At 37.7% G+C, this 19,946-nt stretch overlaps 1 protein-coding gene across 2 annotated transcripts in view; it reads left to right on the top strand.

Moving 5' to 3' along the window:
- The first annotated feature begins 2,546 nt into the window (after positions 1–2,546).
- Positions 2,547–19,946, top strand: part of LOC116850765 (lysine-specific histone demethylase 1A) — a 240,016-nt gene continuing 222,616 nt past the window's right edge. Inside the window, exons 1-10 of one of the 2 annotated variants that reach the window (XM_032829404.1) lie at positions 2,547–2,730; positions 3,097–3,316; positions 3,998–4,149; positions 4,220–4,381; positions 5,397–5,513; positions 5,600–5,776; positions 5,971–6,234; positions 6,324–6,461; positions 6,540–6,613; positions 6,701–6,849. In XM_032829404.1, the coding sequence (XP_032685295.1) occupies positions 2,707–2,730; positions 3,097–3,316; positions 3,998–4,149; positions 4,220–4,381; positions 5,397–5,513; positions 5,600–5,776; positions 5,971–6,234; positions 6,324–6,461; positions 6,540–6,613; positions 6,701–6,849 (1,477 nt within the window). In that variant the 5' untranslated portion in view covers positions 2,547–2,706. The remainder of the gene's footprint in view (positions 2,731–3,096; positions 3,317–3,997; positions 4,150–4,219; positions 4,382–5,396; positions 5,514–5,599; positions 5,777–5,970; positions 6,235–6,323; positions 6,462–6,539; positions 6,614–6,700; positions 6,850–19,946) is intronic. The other variant, XM_032829405.1, reaches the window with a different exon arrangement.

Here is a 19,946-nt window from a genome sequence, read left to right as displayed (position 1 = left end):
AATAACTATCAATATTATTTGTTATTATTATAAATATTTAATGAAAAAAGTTAAACCTAGCAACAGCGTACCATGTAGTTTGTGGCTTGTACATTGGCAGTAATGCACTATGCAGGCAGGTTAGATTAAACAATAAAAGTCTCAAATTTCACACTTATCCTATTTTTCATCGAAATTATTTAATTTGTATTCTTGTCCTCTGTATGAAACAATGCAATGAGACAAAACAAGAATTTATGACGTAACTTTATTATACTGATTTATAGGTTATTCGTTTGACATACCAGCTGATTGCAACGTTGCCGCATTTCCACAGTCCAGTTACTAACTCCTTATGACAATCACAAAATTGTCACAAATAAAAATTAATTTCTCTGAAACTATGTTGTGAAAACTAATCAAATTCTGCAAATAGTTCCGATAATTCAGGATCTATATGTATAAAAATACTTAAAATTTTAGTACTATTTTTTCTATACGTTTTTACTCATTATATTCAGAAAAGTTGCTTTTGCCATAAGAACACGTGTAAAATTAACATAATAATTACTCTTCAACAATTTAGTGAATCGACTTGAAATTTTTTTTAATATATTATAAATAATTAAGGAAAAATTACTCAAAGTTTTATCGAATTGGTACTATTTTTATATAGCTCAGATACATCCTTAACATCATTAACTCACAACGGCTTGTTTCGCAACGTACCTCTTCCATGCGAAGTATTTGACGATATTTCGTCACGACGAACGCGCGAGACTTATTTCGGTACTTCCGATAATATTCGCGTACATCACTCTCCTTTGATGGATAGGCGATGCGAAGGATAAGGACTCACGGCTCGCATTTTCGGTCGCCATTTGCATCATAAATTTACAACGGCTTGTTTCGCGACGAACCTCTTCCGTGCAAGATATTTGACGATGTCTCGCCACGACGAACGCGTAACACTTACCTTCGGCACTTCCAGCGATGATCCATGCACGAAACTCATCCTGCCCGAAATTGCACAAACAACGTAAGACGATTTCAGCAATACGTTATTGCAGCACCACAATTCGTTTTGGCCAACTCATCATGACTCAGTATGAGGACTCAGTATGACTCAACACACCTCTTCCATGCGAAATATTTGACGATATTTCGTCACGCCGAACGCTATTGGTTAACGAATAAGGGGTTTTTAGATCCGTTATTTCTGATTGGCTGAAATAGTTCCAAAGTCTCCGTTATGAGTCGCCACTTTCCCGATGGGACTGAATACGGCAGAGAGAACATCATTGAAATATATACTACCTGGAACGCGCGCGGGTGTATATCAGTTGGACACGGGGCAATTGGACACAATCCAATCACAAGTCGCTGTTCCAAGGGACCCTACAAATGTCTCTAATCACACGGTGCTGATTGGCTGTGTCCAAATGCACCGTGTCCAAGTGCACCGCTCCTAACGCGCGCTACCTCTTGAGGCGTGCATGATGAGAGAGAAGTTCCTTGTTTCTTCTTTTATCCTTGTCTGGCTTCTAATGTATTGTAAACAAGTCTTAACCAAAAAAAAAAAAACCAATATGGCAGGAAAAATCATGCCAAATCCCAAAAATATCCGAAAAACGCAATTTACGAAAAAAACGCCCCTCACCATTCTTCAATAGTTTTCAACGAGGAATACGATGATGTCCTTGGTTTTAACCTTGACTCCAAATGTCATTTTCAAGGTCATTTCTCTTCTTTGATGGATAGGCGATGCGAAGGATAAGGACTCACGGCTCGCATTTTCGGTCGCCATTTGCATCATAAACACACGAATTCGCAACGGCTTGTTTCGCGACGTACCTCTTCCGTGCAAGATATTTGACGATATCTCGCCACGACGAACGCGTAACACTTACCTTCGGCACTTCTAGCGATGATCCATGCACGAAACTCATCCTGGCCAAAATTGCACAAACAACGTAAGACGATTTCTGAAATACGTTATTGCAGCACCACAATTCGTTTTGGCCAACTCAGTATGACTCAGTATGGCCAATATGAGGAACACTCAACACAGGCCGAACGTAATTGGTTAACGAATAAGGGGTTTTTAGATCCGTTATTTCTGATTGGCTGTAATAGTTCCAAAGGCTCCGTTACGTGTCGCCACTTTCCCGATGGGATTGAATACGGCAGAAAGAACATCATTGAAATATATACTACCTGGAACGCGCGCTACCTTTTGAGGCGTGCGTGATGAGAGAGAAGTTCCTTATTTCTTCTTTTATCCTTGTCTGGTTTCTAATGTATTGTAAACAAGCCTTAACGCGCAATAGTGCAAGCTACCGAATTTGCTATGAGAAACGCATATGAAAATCTACAGTATACGTAACGTGAATTATACATTTTCGCATACGTATCTCATACCGTCAAGAATCGAGCCCCAGGTTTCTCTCTGCTTGAAGCAACGCAGTAGCCAATAATCTTCTAGCTCTTGTGAGAATACGGCGTATTGATTCGCTATCGCATCGCTTCTTGCCGCGCTGCAAACGTTCCCGCCTTTCATGTGCAGAAGCATTAGGAATCTCGTATATCATTCGTAAAAGGCTTCGTCTTGCTGATGCTTTTGATTCATGGGTTGCGTGTGCCGGCTGTTTCAAGCATCAAAACAAGTCTGTACGTGTTGTGTTGCAGTGATCGTCTTTGACGAATCGACCAAGTAAAAAAGAAGATATGAGTCGCAGGAAAAGAGCGAAGGTGCGTAATGTAATCTTTTTGACTTGTTCAAATTCTTTTATGATAATGTTTTCTTTTTTAATTCGTAATATTTACGATTACGTATGTCAACATCGATTATAAGAATAAAACCATGTCGTTGTTCCTGGCTTTTATTCCTGGCATAATATTTTTTGGTTATACACAAAAATTTCATTTGTTTGTTTATAAATGTCTAAGTGAGGTTATATTTTGTATACATATAGGATTATCTATTTTGGTATGATACATTCAGTTGCTTTGAAATTTTCAATATATATATATATATATTATATTGCTTATTTCTGTTTGTAAAGATATTTTTTATGAGTATGTTATCATTAATTCTTATAAATAATTTGATCGTAGGTGGAATACAGGGAAATGGAGGAAAAGTACAACCAGTTGGATGACGATAACGCCTCAGATACAGAGAAACCAAAACCTGGTTTAGTAACTCCAGAGAAGAAAGTTCCTACAGATGGGAGGAAAGAATCCGAATCCACAACACCTACTTCAGTACCTTCTGCTTCAAAATCTGAAGTTAAAGAGGAAGATGAACAAGAGAGTGATCACGAAGATACACATGGTATTTTATTAATTAGTTGTTTCTTTCAAACAGGCTTGGATAAGATAATTTTCTTTTTATCTAAGTAAACTTTGTAAGAGTGGATAGTCTATAAAATGAATATAAATGGTTCAATTAAAAGGTACATAAACATAAATTAACTTAATTAAAAGTTAAATTAAAATTAAATTCTTATTAAAGTTCAAGGTTAATTATGCAAAACAATAGATGTTCTTATATATATATTTTTGTATAAGATTTTAATTAAAAATTAAACTTATGTAAAATTATATAAAAATAATATTTTACAAGAGAACAAATTTACAATTGTTTTGCGTTCAGGATTTCATACAAAAAAAGAACACTAATGTTCAGAGAAACAATACATTTTGCTGGCATTATTTTTAATTTTTTTATTCTATTTTCCTTATTCTATTTGTAAGAAGCCTAAGAATAATTTTAAGAATAATTTTAACATTGATAAATAATTTTAACTTATTTAAAAAAGCTTGATAAATGTAAGTTAATGCGTTTTAAAACAACTAAATTAAGAGTTAACCCATTTAAAATTACATAAAGGTTTTTAACTTTTTAATTTTTAATCGATTAATTATTATCCAACTCTGCTTGTAATTAATCAAGTCAATTCTTCTATTATAATCAAAATTAATATATTAATATTTTTTCTCTATTCACGTACAGTGAAGGAATTACTTAATGGATTAGAAGGTGCGGCTTTTCAGAGTCGTCTTCCATTCGATAAATTGACATCCACTGAAGCTGCATGCTTTCCTGACATTTCTGGTGGACCGCCACAAACGCAGAAAGTGTTCTTGCACATTAGAAATAGACTTGTAAGTATTGAACTATAAAGTGTACGATTGTATTGTTTTTCTTTATCTTTTAATATAATTGTTGTTTTAGTTGCAAATTTGGCTGGAAAATCCGAAGCAACAGTTGATCATCGAAAATGCATTACCTGCCATCGAACCACCTTATAACAGCGACCCAGCACTCGCTCGTAGAATACACGCTTTTTTAGAACGTCATGGTTTTATAAATTTTGGAGTCTTTAAACGTCTGAAGGTAATATAACATATATGAGCGATTTTTCCAACTTCTTGATAGGCTAACTAATAGTTGAATCATATATCTTATTTTTCCTTCAAATTAGACAGACAGATACTTGATTTAACTGTTAGTTTATTAAGAGATTGAAAAACCGGCCCATAAATGTGTAATCAATTCGAATCGAATTATTGCAGGTTCGATTCGAGTTTGTTTTTGAATCAAAGATTCGAATTTGAGTAATTTGTTGATTTCAAATCGATCGTTTTTTTTGGGTCGACTCATTCATTCTCACTCGATCAATCTGTTTCATTAGCGTATTTGTATCCTCGCGCGTTTATATGTGTTACATAGAGATATTGGTGTTTCGATATTCACTGCTAGTACTGAAAAAATCGTTAGTTCATATTAGACTGTATCACATAGCAATTGGCGACTGTCTGCGTTCTCGTTTGCGTCCACGATTGTCTCTTGGTTAGCCAGAAAAATCACAGCTCCTTAAAACTTTATGTATGCTATAGATCTCTATCACTGGCAATGAATATCGGATCGTAGTCATTAAACACACACCCACACACACACACATACACACACACACGCACGCGCGCACACACACGCGCGCGCGCGCGCGCGTGTGTGTGTGTGTATTATCTCGCTTATCGTATATCAAGATAAGTTATTAAAAAATATATTTTTTGTTACAGTCAGGCTAACACATATGAATTCAGAAAAATTTGATTCAAATTTGATTCGTATTCAAATTAAGATTTGATTTGAGTTCAGAGTTCAGAAGGAATTTTCAGATATTAGATTTGGTCGTGCAAAATCATAATTTGCACACACGATTCTTCTAGTAATATATGGGAAAAATATTGTATTTATATCCTGCAGTTTATTGTTTTAAAGATTGACAACATTTTTACTTTACATTCGCGTTTTAATATCGCTTTTATATTGGACTCATATTGCGATTTCTATTTTACATAAATAGATATGTTGAAAAAATAAGGAATTGCATTTTTGTTTGTTACAGCCTGTACCTACAAAAAAGTTAGGTAAAGTTATTGTGATAGGAGCTGGTATTGCTGGCTTGGCAGCAGCTCAGCAAATGCAACAGTTCGGGTTAGATGTAGTAGTGTTTGAAGCTAGGGTAAGTACGAAAGTACAATATTATTGTATCTTTCATATAATTTCATTCTTATTATATTATTGCTGATTACATTCATATACATATAGGATCGTGTTGGTGGACGAATCGCTACATTTCGTAAATCATCTTACATCGCGGATTTGGGGGCCATGGTAGTTACAGGTTTAGGTGGAAATCCCGTAACAACTCTCAGCAAGCAGATTAATATGGAGCTTCATAAAATACGACAAAAGTGTCCCCTGTACGAAAGTGATGGTCAAACGGTAAACACAAAAGTTTTGTCAAAGACGGATTTTTCATTGGTTTTTTATTAAAGTCTGTACAACAAAACTGTACTACAATTTATTATTATAAGTTTTGTCACGTATAGATAATCTTTATTAGTACAGAACTACTCCAATATAATAGCTTAATAATGCAATAAAAATTAAGTGTACGGTGTTTTACTCTTTTGCAGGTCCCAAAAGATAAAGATGAAATGGTCGAAAGAGAATTCAATAGATTACTGGAAGCCACTTCTTATCTTTCACATCAATTAGATTTCAATTATGTAGGCAGTACTGGGTCCGGTGGGCAAAGTAGTAATACACGTCCAGTATCTTTGGGACAAGCGTTAGAATGGGTAATACGTTTACAAGAACAAGGCGTGAAGCAGCGTCAAGTAGCTCATCTTCGTTCTGTCCTCTCGTTACAAGGACGATTAGTTACTAATCAACACAGAGTATGTATTAAACTGTTTTTTGATTAAGTATTTTTCAGTTTGTCGTGTGAAATTTTTACATGATAAATCAAATTATAATTAACTTGTAGATGATTTCTATCATGGACCGTTTGGTGGAATTGAATAAGCAATACAAGGACATGGCTGAGTGTAAACCACAAAATCGAGATATCACGCAGGAATTTGTGCTCCGTTCTAAATTACGTGATCTCCATAATGCTTGCAAAGTATGTGGTTTGACAAAGGATGCGTTTCTATTATGAAGTTATAGATAAGATATGATACATGTATTTTTTGTACTGTAGGAATGGGATCAATTGTCAGACCAGCAAAAGGAAATCGAGGCAAAACTACAAGAATTGGAGGCTTCACCACCCAGGTAATTCTCTATACGTTTTAATTGTATACATCGAATTATAAACGTGTCGAAATTAATAAATCAATGTCTTTTCTTTTATTCAAACAGCGATGTCTACTTATCATCCAAGGACCGACAGATATTGGATTGGCACTTCGCAAATTTAGAATTCGCCAATGCAACGTCGCTGTCAAATTTGAGCCTGAAACACTGGGATCAAGATGACGATTTCGAATTCACCGGAAGTCACCTGACCGGTGAGTACATTTACTATTTGATTGGTATATGGGTTTTTGCGTGTGTAAAACACTTGGTAAATCACGAAACAAAAATACGTATGAATGTATCATTTTTTGCCATACGTAATTTTTTTTCTGTAATACGTACATAATTTATAACGAGACAAGTAGGTAACTAAAATTGATAAACATAACGTGCACTGCGACGCGAATAATTGTGCGTGCAGTATTATTTTCTTAAATCGGAAAAGAACAGCGTATACTATTAATTATTTGCGAACTAACGCTCTCTCAACTAATGATATTGCATGTTTCAAAGCGTGTACGATCCTACAGTTAGATTCGTGGTGTACTCGTGTTTGCTAAAACACGCACACACTAGCTAGACTGCCGATGTTCTCTGGAAATTGCTGAACCAGAGAGGAGATGGTGGAGATAATGAGTGAATTATTCGCGAGTTGCATCTCCTTTATAGGCGTTTGATACTCTCGCTCTTCGCCTCCCTATAGTTGACTTTATCAACCTTATTGAAAGCCGATAGCATGAGATTCCGTGTAGATAGTCGCCGTATCCACCGACCGATCGAGTACCAGAGTTCTCATTATGTGAAATTATACTATGATCATAGCCCGTAAAGTCTTACGAGCTTACTAAGGCGGCGACAGAAAAGCACGCTGTTAAAAATACTTTATGCTCGTCGGCGGACAAGTATTTTTGCGTCTCGTGTTGGCAAATAGGTCGTTGCCAAGTATTTTGATTTTATGAGATACATTTTGATATCGGAACGTGTGTTTGCAGCATACGTGCGTTGCTCAGTATTTATCTTTTTATCATGCGGGATATTAAACATGTATGAAATCGATGAAATTTTAATTTCTCAACAATCATGTAAAGATTATTAAATACCGATCTAAGTTAATTAACGATCGGTAAGTATCTAAAGGCGATGATTTGAGAGATATTAGTGTTCCGAGAAGTTTTTTTATAATCTCTTATATTGAAAAATTTTCGGAGCAATTAAGAAACAGCATTAAAGCTTATACTTTCGCACATCGTATGTCTGTTTTAACAAACAAAAACTTTATTAGAGTTCCTAAAGACAAAGATATCATGTTATGAGACGAACAATACCGTTTATCGTATTATTTGCAATGACGGTGATATTTCCTATGTAGCCCAAATAACTAGACAATTCAAAATTCGGATCAAGAAACATAAAATCAATTATCACGCAATACTAAAAAATTATCCGTTGTTTCCCGGCATAAACTAGAAGGACATGAATTTGATTGGGGGAAGGTTAAAATCCTAGAAGAAGAAAGATCCTATATTAAAACAAGTGTGTCTGAAATGAAGACACCCTGAATTAAGTAAGGATTAAGTAAGGACTCCCTGAGATTAAGTACTGACCAATCATCGAGATACTTTCTATTATTTGATATATTACTTTTGTGTATATTCTCATGTTGGATGGTTTAAGATATATTTATAAACATGACTACTTATTATACCGCGTTGTCCAGATTGATCTGAACTAGCGATTAGAATCTTTGTTCTTGATGACTCCAAGATTATTGTATGTTAGGTAAGAGATGTTTAAATTTTTATAATTCCTAAACAATTTTTCTTTTTTTTAATTTTTATCCTTGTTTCATGGTTTGCCCAGTGTTTTAAGGCAACATATATAAGATTTTTTAGAGCTACATTAATATTGCGCTCATTATTCATATAATTAATTTATCCACACTCGGAAAAGAGTCCGAATATAGGACCGAAACATTTGTAAAATTAATACAGTTAAATTTTCATCTATTATTATTATTCGCTTTTCCATCATTCCAAATTTTGGCTCTTAATTGCCTCAAAATCTTTTTTAGTGATTGAATATTTATAAGAGAGCCCATTTCAATATTTTGTAATTTGTTACATAAAATTCTATTTGAGCAAACAGCAATTTTAGTCAAAACCGACGCCTACTTTCTAAGAAAACAGGGAATCATTACAAATCATTACAAATACTTAGATAACCTCAACAAGGATGGTGTATTAAGATTTAGTTCTGTTTGGTAAAGCATTCTCTCAGTCTTCCAGAAAGGTTTATTCCACGGCGTGGGATAATTCTACAGGAGACCAATGACCACACCCTCCCCCTATCATCGTCCTGACCCCCTTCTCTCACTATACCCCCCTTCCTACCCTCCATCCCAAACCACCGCAGAACCTCTTTTCTTATAAAAGAAGACACCTCGCAGGAAAGCGGCAGTTTCAGATCGCCCTACTCTCTGAAAAAGTAAATTGAAATGTTCATGAAACATCGGAACAAACATAAGGAAGACGCGGTTCAAATTCGGAAAATACGTAAAAGAGAGGTAAGGTAAAAGTATTAATGCCTGGATAAGTACTTAATCTTGGACATTCTTATTGTTTTAATCTTCTCTCTCTCTCAAATATGAGTATTTAAACTTTCAATATAAAGAACAGATATACATATATTGAACATATATATATGTTTTATGTTGGAAGTTTACGTATTTGTGTTTAAAGACCGAAACGACAAGAATGTGTTCAGGATTAAGTACACACATATGTTTAGAAATTGATATTTTTACTTTACTGATTTAAGAATACTATGAAATCAAATCTGTAAAATTCATTTTACAAATATTTCAGTTTTATGTTTGGACACACAATGAATTCACACAATGAATATCTAATAATAAAATCAGAAGGTCCAAAAATCGTCTGTAGTTATAAGAAATTAAGTTAAACCTGTAGTTAAATAATTTTAATATTTATGTTGTTAATATTTCTGAATGCCTTCGCCAACGTAATAATGGAACGTCACAATCAGTTTTGACTTCGACACGTCAATATGTTCGAATCATATCTCACGCATAAATATCGTCATATTCATATTTGTAGATTAGACATTAGAAACGTCTAATCTAATTAGTATTGAGTCATCCTGGAAAATTAATGTTCTCATTAAAACGAAGTATACCATTGCATTTTCATTACGTGAGAGCGGTATCTACTATTTTCGCAATTTGCAATATCTCGATCCTTTATCGTCGCTACTTTTCCCGATTTTGAGCACACGCATCCATGAGATATTCCGTATCATTTATCGATTTTGTGTTATATCGTCCACGCACGACCGCTAAAAACATTGGCGTAATATTCACGGTCGGGAACTCGACCATCTCCCCTCGCGGTCTTTGCGGTACTTGATGTGCCATCGAAACTAGCCGATATCACTGCTCCGCCGTAATACGGTTTAACCGCGTGTGCCGCTATCGCGCTGTGTGAACTGGACGATCAGAATCGGTCAAGCGACTGGAAGCCGCTTCAAGTATCGGCCCCGAAGTCGTTCCATCGACGCGAGATGGAACGTACGCGCGAGGATAAGAGCAGCTTGGTCGCTTGGTCGGTAGGTCGGTCGGTTGGTCGGTTAGTTCAGATCGAGCGCGGAACCAGCATAAGCGGATGCGGCTCGCCCTGAAACGAGAGACGCGCGAGATATGCTCTCGTTTCGGCCGTTCGAGAGAACGTGGTGGTCAATACGAAATTAAAGCGGGGGAGGGAGGAGCGAAGAGGAGGAGGAGAGAGTCCGGTGGGCTGCGGCCCCCAGGACTGACGTGCATCGACGGTCATGACGGTCTCGCTGCAGCAGGTCCCATCGTGGTCCCCCGCGATTAATGAGATGTAAACAATTTAACGCTAAATTAAACGCAACAATAGGTTCTGCCTCTGTCCCTCTGTCTTCCTCCTTCTCCCCTTTTCTGTCTTCCTCGCTCTCGCCTGGCGAAGCCCTCTCGGCTGAGTTTCGGGCGAGCACCGGTTCACCCGATATAATCGGACGCCCGAGGTGGACTGTCCGCGGTGCGCTCTTTACGGACCATCAGTTCCTTCTCGGTTTCAAACGAGGTCCGCCGACGGCCAGGCCGGTCGCGATTTTATCGGGAAACGCACCGAAAGTAAAACAATACGTTATGGGACGTTTCTCGCTCCATCTCTTTACGGTCCCGACCTTCTCTCGGGTACGGTGCGACGTCCATTGCACCGGTATCGTTCGGTGTCTTATCTATGAGAGGACAGCAGCCGCTCCTTCGCCTTTACGTTTAGAACGCTCGAATTTTATGATCCATACGAAAGCTCAATGTTCGACTTGTTAAGAGGATACTGGATACCGACATAACGTAGCTTCGTATTTTGCACTGCTTTTTCCACTTGGTTGTGTAGAATTGCAAATGCTTACGCAGAGAGAAAAAACAAACATCAAAGAATGGCGGTGTACCTCATGTTACATAGAAAACGAAGAAAATTTTGTAACCAATTTTTATCTTTTATATTTGTACTTTCGCTCTATATACGCATTTGCGATTTTGTACAACCAAATTGAAAAATAGTGCAGAATACGAAGGATGCATTACGTCAATATCTAGATATAGTATCCCCTTAATACTAGAATGTTCGATAATTTCTTTAGATGCCTGAAAGAGTTATTTTGACACCTCTTGTAATTTTAATATTTGAAAACTCTCTCTGTTTCTCAGTCCCTCAGTGAGTGTTTCATTCAGTCCCTCATTCATTCGCATCAATGATAACTTCTTAACATGAAAAGGACATAATTTGCAAAATGTAGATTTATATATTATAAACAAATTACAACAATTTTCATCATCTTTCCAAACTTATAATTTCTTATAATAAGATGCAACCTAATTATTATCTAAAGTAAATGTCCTAGTGATTGAATGTATACCGATAATTGAATTATTAATAATATATTTGTGTTTGTTAAGATGCTTGTCAATAAATGAAACAAAATCACAAAGTAACTAAATATTTTTTTTCATTTATTATATTGTTTTGTATATTGAAAAGCATTTTAATAAAGAAAATACAAAACTAATATATTAATCATTGGGACATGTATGTTCGATCACTGGGACGTTTACCTTACTTGCCCTTTATAATTAATATACGGATGAAATATTGTAGTACAATATTTATGTTAAAGTTTTTTTTTACAATGTTTTTTGTAAAGCTCTGGACAATAGTGAAATTGCAATATATAAATTACTGTAGATATATAGTAAATTTGACAATCTATCTGGTATACGATATAAAAAGATTCAAGTAATTTCAATAATTTTGTAATAAAAAATTAATCGTATATATATATATATATATATATATATATATATATATAGCAATTTTAAATAAATATATAGTAATTTTGATCATAATTCTGTATAATCTAAGGTTACAAAATTTTTGTTGTAATTTTTTACTGCAATATCTTTTTTGTATACAAAAGAACTGGTGAATAGACATAAAATAAAATAAAATTTAATCGGGATAAAAACTAAAATTTCAAATAATTATTTGTGCATTTGTAAGAGTTATCCTTATACAATGTAATAGTTATTTTTAAACAATATATTTGTGTACCGATGATTAAGTAAAGAATCATAAATGACTTAGGCACAAATAATATAATACTAAATCATAAAATAATTTACTATGGTATCATTGATCTCTCTTTCGTTACTCAATCAGCGTGTTGTACTTAAAAATTATTAAAAGTCACGAGAGATTTTTTTCTAAATCACGAGAAATAAAAATAGCGATAATAATAAGACCAGTAGTTAAAATTATGAGAAAAATAAACAGAAGCGTTTTTTTTTTAATCTGTCTCATTCGAATTAACCCTTGATATATCATCAAGTATCGATGTACTATCATTGAATTTTATTTGAATTCTTTTTGAGTGTTTTTTAAGTAGATATTATTATTATTTGTAACAATTAAGACTTTGTTTTAAGAATTAAGACTTTGTTGTAGAAATTAAAACTGTGTTTTAAGACTTTTATATCTCCTTAGAGAGGAAGAAAAAATCTTCTAAAAAGAGAAAATTTACTCACTATTTTTAAATAAAATAAAACTCATTTTTGTTCCGCAATTACCACGCAGTAAGGAATACCAAGAGTTAGTAAAAAATAAAAATCAGTTATACGCATTGGTCTCATTTAACCTGAATTATCCACTTAAGTCATCCTCAGTGATCAAATTTCGCATTTTCTCTGATTTTTACGCCATACACTTGGAAAAATTGCTGACAAATGTTTAAACGCCATAAGCTAATTCTGTCTCGACTTCTGACCGGGTCACACATATTTCGCGCAGGTACCTAGCGAGCAACAATTTCCCACGTTTTGATCGGCACCACATACACCTATGCTTAGCGCGACGTTAAAACAGAAGAAAAAGCGCGAAGTAGCTTCGCGCGTTACTCTTGTTCGACGAAAAACACAGCGACGTGATCGCGAAGCACTATTTTATCCCCTCCCCGACTCGTAACTTCACATTCCACGCACGTTCACGCTCTGAGACTGAATACTGCGAAACGTGCCGTTGCGCCCTTTCTTCCCGCACTTTATGCGGTTATTGATCCGACCTATGCAGTCGAAGCTATTCCCGGGGAATATTCGGCGCCGAAATTTATGGATGTATCTCGAGGAAGAAGCGGCCATCACGGTCAACCTCGACCTCCGTCGGGCTTTTCGATCAGCCATATAACGGAGAGTTACCGAGCTTTGTTTGCTGGCGACGAGACCGGGACGTCAATGTTTTCAGCTTGAACGACGACGACGATGACGACGACGCCCAGTCCTTCGTTGGTCAAACGAGACGTAGGCAGGACTCGATGTCGCGCGTGTGCAACATTCGCGTGTACAGGCCGTTCCTCGAAGTCCCAAAACCGTAGTCCGCGAATCCGAGAATTGCTGTTTTCTCCACAATTTTACCCTTTCTATCGCGGCTCTTTAAATTTTCAGCGTACAACCTTACTCGATAGTCGAGCTTCAATTAAAGTTCCCCCCAGTTCCAATCAAAGTCCTTTTAAATCAAAACTCGCAATTGACCGTCCACATCCTCAGAAAGAGTATCGAGGAAAAATCGCTCGAAAAAATCCTCTAATTTCCAACCCCTCGAGTTATAATTAAGTGTAATATCATACTTTTCAAAAGACCATCGGAAAAGTCTCTCGCGGCAGGATTCCACGGCGAAAATTCGTCGTCTCGTAGTATACGCTCGCCGCGAAGTTCGACGTGAACTCTTCGCGCAACACCCTGTACCGCTCGTCGTCGCTAGCGAGGGCGCAGCGGAGGATGCGGGGATGGGGCCATTTACGACGTATCGAAGACTTCTATACGCCGTTCGTTGACTCCGATCGTCGCATTCCACGCCGTCCGTGTGTCGCTACCAAAATTATATTGTCGTAAAGCTGACTTCACGCGCGATCGCATCCTCCTCTTTCCTCGCGTCGCCGTTGCGCTTCACCGTCCTCCTTTACCGACGTCGCCGTTGTTACGGAGGCTTACAACCGTGGCGCGGTAACATCCGCGCGCGTGATCTCGACGAGTCGTGGGGACCACGCCGCGCGGATGTCCTTCGCCAGGATCTCCGCGCGGCGCGTTCCTCCCCTCTCCCCCCTCGCCCCGCTGTCCCACCATCGTCTCGCCTGCCTCGCTCGCCTGTCTCTCTCGCGCGTAATATGCGTGCCGTTGCTCGCGATATACCGTACGGGCCGTTAACGCGTGCATATTTTTAAATTAATCGGGATCGGGACACGATAAAGGAGATTATTTAGCCGTAATACGGCGATGACGCTCCTCGAGGCGCGAACTGGGGCCCGCTGAACGGACACCGAAATTCCCCTGGAGCGCGATCGCGCTAATTGACGCGAGGATAACCCGGCGCGCCTTTATCGAGCTCCGGCGATTTTGTGGTACTTCGCGATAAGGGAAAAGAAGAACAGAAAGAGTGAGAGAGAGGGGGGCGGGAGGGAGAGAAAGCGAATGGATAAAAAAAGAAAAACGGGGAAAGAACGAGAAGAGGGAGGAGAGGGAATATTTATAAGAACCGATGAGATAACTTCGCTTTTTACTCTGCATTTTTGCGAAGTTCTAATATATACGTTGGACGTTATTAACTCTAAAATGATAATGTTTGCTTTTTAGGCGGGTAGTGCTAAGAAAAATGCTTCCTCCACGTATTAGATGATAGACGTTATTTTGCTCAAATTAAATGTGGTTAATATAGTAGAAGAGATGTAAAAGGAAGAAGGAGAAGTTCAAATTTCAAAGTCCACCTTAAAAATGAGTAAAAGAAATCAAATTTTAGATAAAAAATGCATGCTTCTGTTAATATTAGTAAAACGCGTAGTCAATGTAACGTCAAGAGAAAAAAGATAAGTGCAGATAAATCTATCATTAATATGATAACTAAATGTTGCCGCGTTTATACATCATATAAGTGCAAAGGAGACCAGATCTAGTTGAACTCAAAGATTATCTTGGCTATATCCTTTGTTCATGTCTTTATCGTGAGAGGAACAGGAATCGAAATCACAAAATGATCCTTTTAAAGCATAGGTGCATTTCCTTGAGTTTCATTAAAATCGGCATGATATTACAGCTAAAGAGTCGAAAAAACTGTTTCAGCAGTTGCCGAGTACGTTTTCGAATATCTCAATATTTCATATCAATATTCTTCATCGCGTGAGAATGAATAAATTTATATTTGAATTTAAATAAAATTAAGTAACGTGTTATTAGTTAGAATGAAGTAAATATATATGATACACTATTTCGAGTAATAAAAGCAATTTTCATTCATAATATGATTGAAATCTAGCACATAGACGGACGAGTTAAAGTTGATTATTATTTAAGATTCAGCAAAAAATCATAGAGGGACTGTGAAAATTCCTCGCAAAAATCCCAAATTAAAATAGAAGATTAAGAATTACTAATAAGGATATATATTTTAAGTGTTTGCAAAAGTTCGTATGCTATTAAAGCCATTTATATTTATTAATAACAATGAGATGACATAATATTTTAATCAAAGCATTAGTTGCTATTAATAATTTTTCGCCATCTTCCAGGCAATAGTTTGATCCCGTGCCGATAAAATGATTCATCTTTTGAGGCGATACATTCATTGATCTATTTTCGCACTTCCTCAGCATTTCGTAACTGTATATTAGATAGACCGTGCTGCATCGATCTGAATAGATGAAAATCAGATGAGGCAATGTCTAGAGAATACACTAGGTGTTTTCCAATTTAACTCAAACAACGTCTCTCTAGTCGCAACAGCAACATGCGGTGCCTGACGTTGTCGTGAAGCAGGATGACTTTGCATCAATTGCTACTGTTTGAGAGCGTTTTTCCTTCATAGCTTGGTTTAAATGTCATAATTACGATCTCCTGTGATCGTTTATTCCGGTGGTAATAGCTCATAATAAAATATAGCAAATTCCTTCTTGATCCCACTAGATATACCTTATGATGTTGCGTTTTATTGCAGATATCAATGGCTGGCCGGAATCAGCCATGACTTCTTGCATTTAGGAATATCAAAATAGATCCGCTTTTCATCACGTATAACTATTAGCTGCAAAAAACTTTTTATATCTAACAAGCAATGTGAGACAGATGATAAGTCGGTTTACAGTTACGATTGCAGAGAGTTCATAAAGAAGCCATCTTTCTTTCTTCTGGATCTTATCCATTACTTTCAAATGGCGGGATACTGTTGATCAATCAACTGCAACTTGCTCTGCAAGCTCTTTTAATGTTTACGAAATTTTCATTGAGCAATGCTTCTAATTCGTTGTTTTTATTTTGTTTAGACGACTAGGACGTGGCTTGTCGCGTTGATATCGTAATGTTGACCCAACCTTCTAAACCACTTTTCATAAACCGTTCCCAAACCTTCTAAACCACTTCTCACAAATAACAGCAGACACAATATTCCCTCTTTATAGGTTTCACAGTTTTTTAGTGGTTGCAGCAGTTCTATCTCGACTAAAGTAGTAAATGAAAGATGTGACTTTGTTACAAACTTTGAGTGGTGGTAGAGGTGATCAACATGAACAATTTTCATGTGGGAACCCATGTCTGGAAATATTCCATTTGGAAGTTATAAGCCTCGATGTGTATAGTCAGATTGTTTTTTATAAATATTGCTTTTTATAACATTGGTAAACTATAGTTTTACTTTTGAAAACGATTAAGAAGCATATCATGGAGTAAATCAGGAGTAAATCATGTTACTTGTTTTCATGTAGGCCTTGATGTTTGTAAACATTATAGCCTTGTGAAAACAGAACCTTGTTTACAGCTATCTGACATAGAATTCAACCTATACATTATGAGACATATTGAACATTTGCTGTAATGTATACTGATAGCAATTATAAATTTGTAATAAGCTACAAGTTTACATTAATTAAAAGTTCATAATATATAAATAATGTAAATAAATAAATAATTTGGGTTATTATTCTGCAGTGTTACTTAAATCGGTTGTTACACATATTAAGACTTATAACTTCTAAATGGAACGTTTTCAGACATGCATTTCTACATAAAAATTGTTCATATTGATCACTTCTATCACCTCTTAAAATTTGTAACAAAGTCACGATTACACAGTTGCACCCTGTATAGTCTCTGGAGTGTTTGCTTTAATAAGCTGTCTTTTAGCTTTCTCAATATTTTCATTCATCGCTTTCATTCATGTTATATATTAATTTACTTCCTTTCGTGCATTTTATATAATTTTCTTTTTTTTCTTCTTTAGTACAAAAAGAGATTTTCTTATTAAATAAATAAATAAAGAAACATATTTCGTAATAACCAGCAAACAGTTATCAGTTACGATCTGTAACTAAATGTATGTTGCAAGTACCACCAGCTTTTTTTCAATAAATATAAGAAATAATTAGAGCTCAACAAAATTTACAATCATTAAATAGAAAAAAATTAGGGCAAATATAAACTAACACCGATAGTAAGGTGATTTGATAGTTAAAATTATATCGATAAGAGCTCAACAAAATTTACAATCATTCAATAGAAAAAATTAGAGCAAATGTGAACTAATACCGATGGTAAGGCGATTTAATAATTAATATTACATCGAATAAAATGTATTTAAACATTTTTTTAGTCCATCTCTCTTCTCTCTCTCTCTCTCTCTCTCTCTTTTCTCGTTCGGATTCTCTTCAGTAACAAAAGATTATAAATAATGCATAATAAATAATAATATTAAGTGTTACAAATATCTTTTATGCTTACACAGTCTTTTTGTCTTATTGTAACGTCGCGCGTTTGAACGATAGAAGCGCGTTGTTAAATGAGAGTGTACACACGATCACGTGGCGCGGTTTCGTCAGTAATAGACGCGTTGTTACAGTTACGCGTTTCGCGCGCTGTAACAACGTCTCTGTAACGCGCTCTCTCTGTAATCGCTCTCTTCTCTCTCTCTCTCTCTCTGCCAGAATAATTGAGTAACTTTCGACACGCTGCCACAAACGCACCGTGTGCTATTGTTTCCCCGCGTGGTCTTTCTGTCGCGCGAATGTCGAATCACCGGGTGGCAGGTCGCGGGACGATCATCGTCCAACATCAACTCGGTCGAAACACACCCGTGCGCGCGCGGGTGACCAGCGGCAATATCGGAAGCGCAGGAGGGGCCGCGCGACGATTAACGTGCGCGCGAGTAGTTAAATCCGTTGTGACTCTCCGGTCGCGCCACATCGCGCAACGGCGGAGCCGCCGCCGCGGATCTACTCATCTCGCATGATGATTCGAGATTATGTCGTTGTTCTTCCTTTTTCGACGTCAATACCGCACTTTCGTTCGTTCCTCCTGCGCCTGGAGCGGAGGGATGGAAGGAAAAGGGCGGGAGGGGGCGGGAAGGCGAAGGAGAGACTCTCGTTGCCACGTTGCACACCGCGGTCTTTGTTGGGCACTGCTCGAGGTATGACAATGCACCACCGCCATCGGTTACGTCGAAATTTCTTCCGAGTCTCCCTTCGTGATAGGACCATTGTGCAGAAAGGTTGATATTAACCGGGCAAGCGGCGCGCCGCACTCGAGAGACTCTCATTATGTATGCGCCATCGAAATTGCATCGTTACGATCTTGAATATGCATTCTCCCACTCCCTCCTCTCTCTCTCTCTCTCTCTCTCTCTCTCTTTCTCTCTCTTTCTCTCTCTACCACCCCCAAATATCTGCCGGTCCGCGGCGCTATGGACGGCTTTGTTTCTTTTTCTATGTTTTTATCTCCCTTTTTGCGAGCGAACACGCTCTAGAGCGACGCCGGAGCGCAGCCCCGCGAGACAGGCTTCTTGACATTCCGATCGGATCGGATTTGTACGACATCGGCGAAAATGTCGGGCCGGTTGCTCGAGGCGAAACGGGCGTCTCGCGCTAATGCGCTAACTCGCGAATATCGTTTCGAAGTCGCGTCTGCTAAGATCGCGAGAGCTGCGATATACGTATGAAGTATGGCGCTGAGACGAGGTTAATTCTCGCCTCTGTTGAAGGAAAATGTATGATTGAAGACCTGATTACGATAAGCCGATCCCGTTATCGCGCGAACTTCATCGAACTTGGAAATCTCCGAACTTCCATAATGAATGATCGCAGATAAAGCTTACCCTACTTTCTCACTGTTTTCTTCCAAGTTATCCAGACTTTCAGCTTTGAGCTTATCTCTGTCCCAAGTCAACACGGGGCTATTTACCCTGTTATCGCGCTCAAAGTCGACTCGAGTCCCGATTTCATTTTTGCATTTATGCTCGCGAAAAGATAAACGCGTCGTGGTCGAATGGTATCTCGTATCTCCAAGCGCGAAATCCGCCAACCGATTCGTTCACGCGAGAAATAATATTACTCGGACAAGAGGAGAAGACTTCGATTCGAGCCCGAGCCGCGAGGAACGTTCAGGGGATCGCGAGATCTCGCGAAAAAGTGCCGATATCCTAACACCCCTGTCGTCCCTCTCTCGGTGATTTTAAAACTCGCCCGGTGAGCGAGACTCATCCTCTCGTTGTCGCCGCGATCCAACGTGAGCGAGCGGTGTGTTTCCACGGAGTTTCGTGAAACGATGACGCGCGCGCGCGCGGGAGGGCACGAGTCGAGCCTTCCCTCGTCGTCGTTGGCGGGACGAAAACGTAGGCAACTCTCGACATTAGACCGAGAGAGAGAGAGAGAGAGAGAGAGAGAGAGAGAGAGAGAGAGAGAGAGA

This window comes from Odontomachus brunneus, unplaced genomic scaffold (assembly GCF_010583005.1).
Source record: "Odontomachus brunneus isolate Ranch 3 - 2012 unplaced genomic scaffold, Obru_v1 Obru_scaffold_154, whole genome shotgun sequence".
Classification (NCBI taxonomy): domain Eukaryota; kingdom Metazoa; phylum Arthropoda; class Insecta; order Hymenoptera; family Formicidae; genus Odontomachus; species Odontomachus brunneus.
The sequence above is the reverse complement of the archived record's forward strand: the minus strand, read 5'-3'. Positions and strand labels throughout refer to the sequence as shown.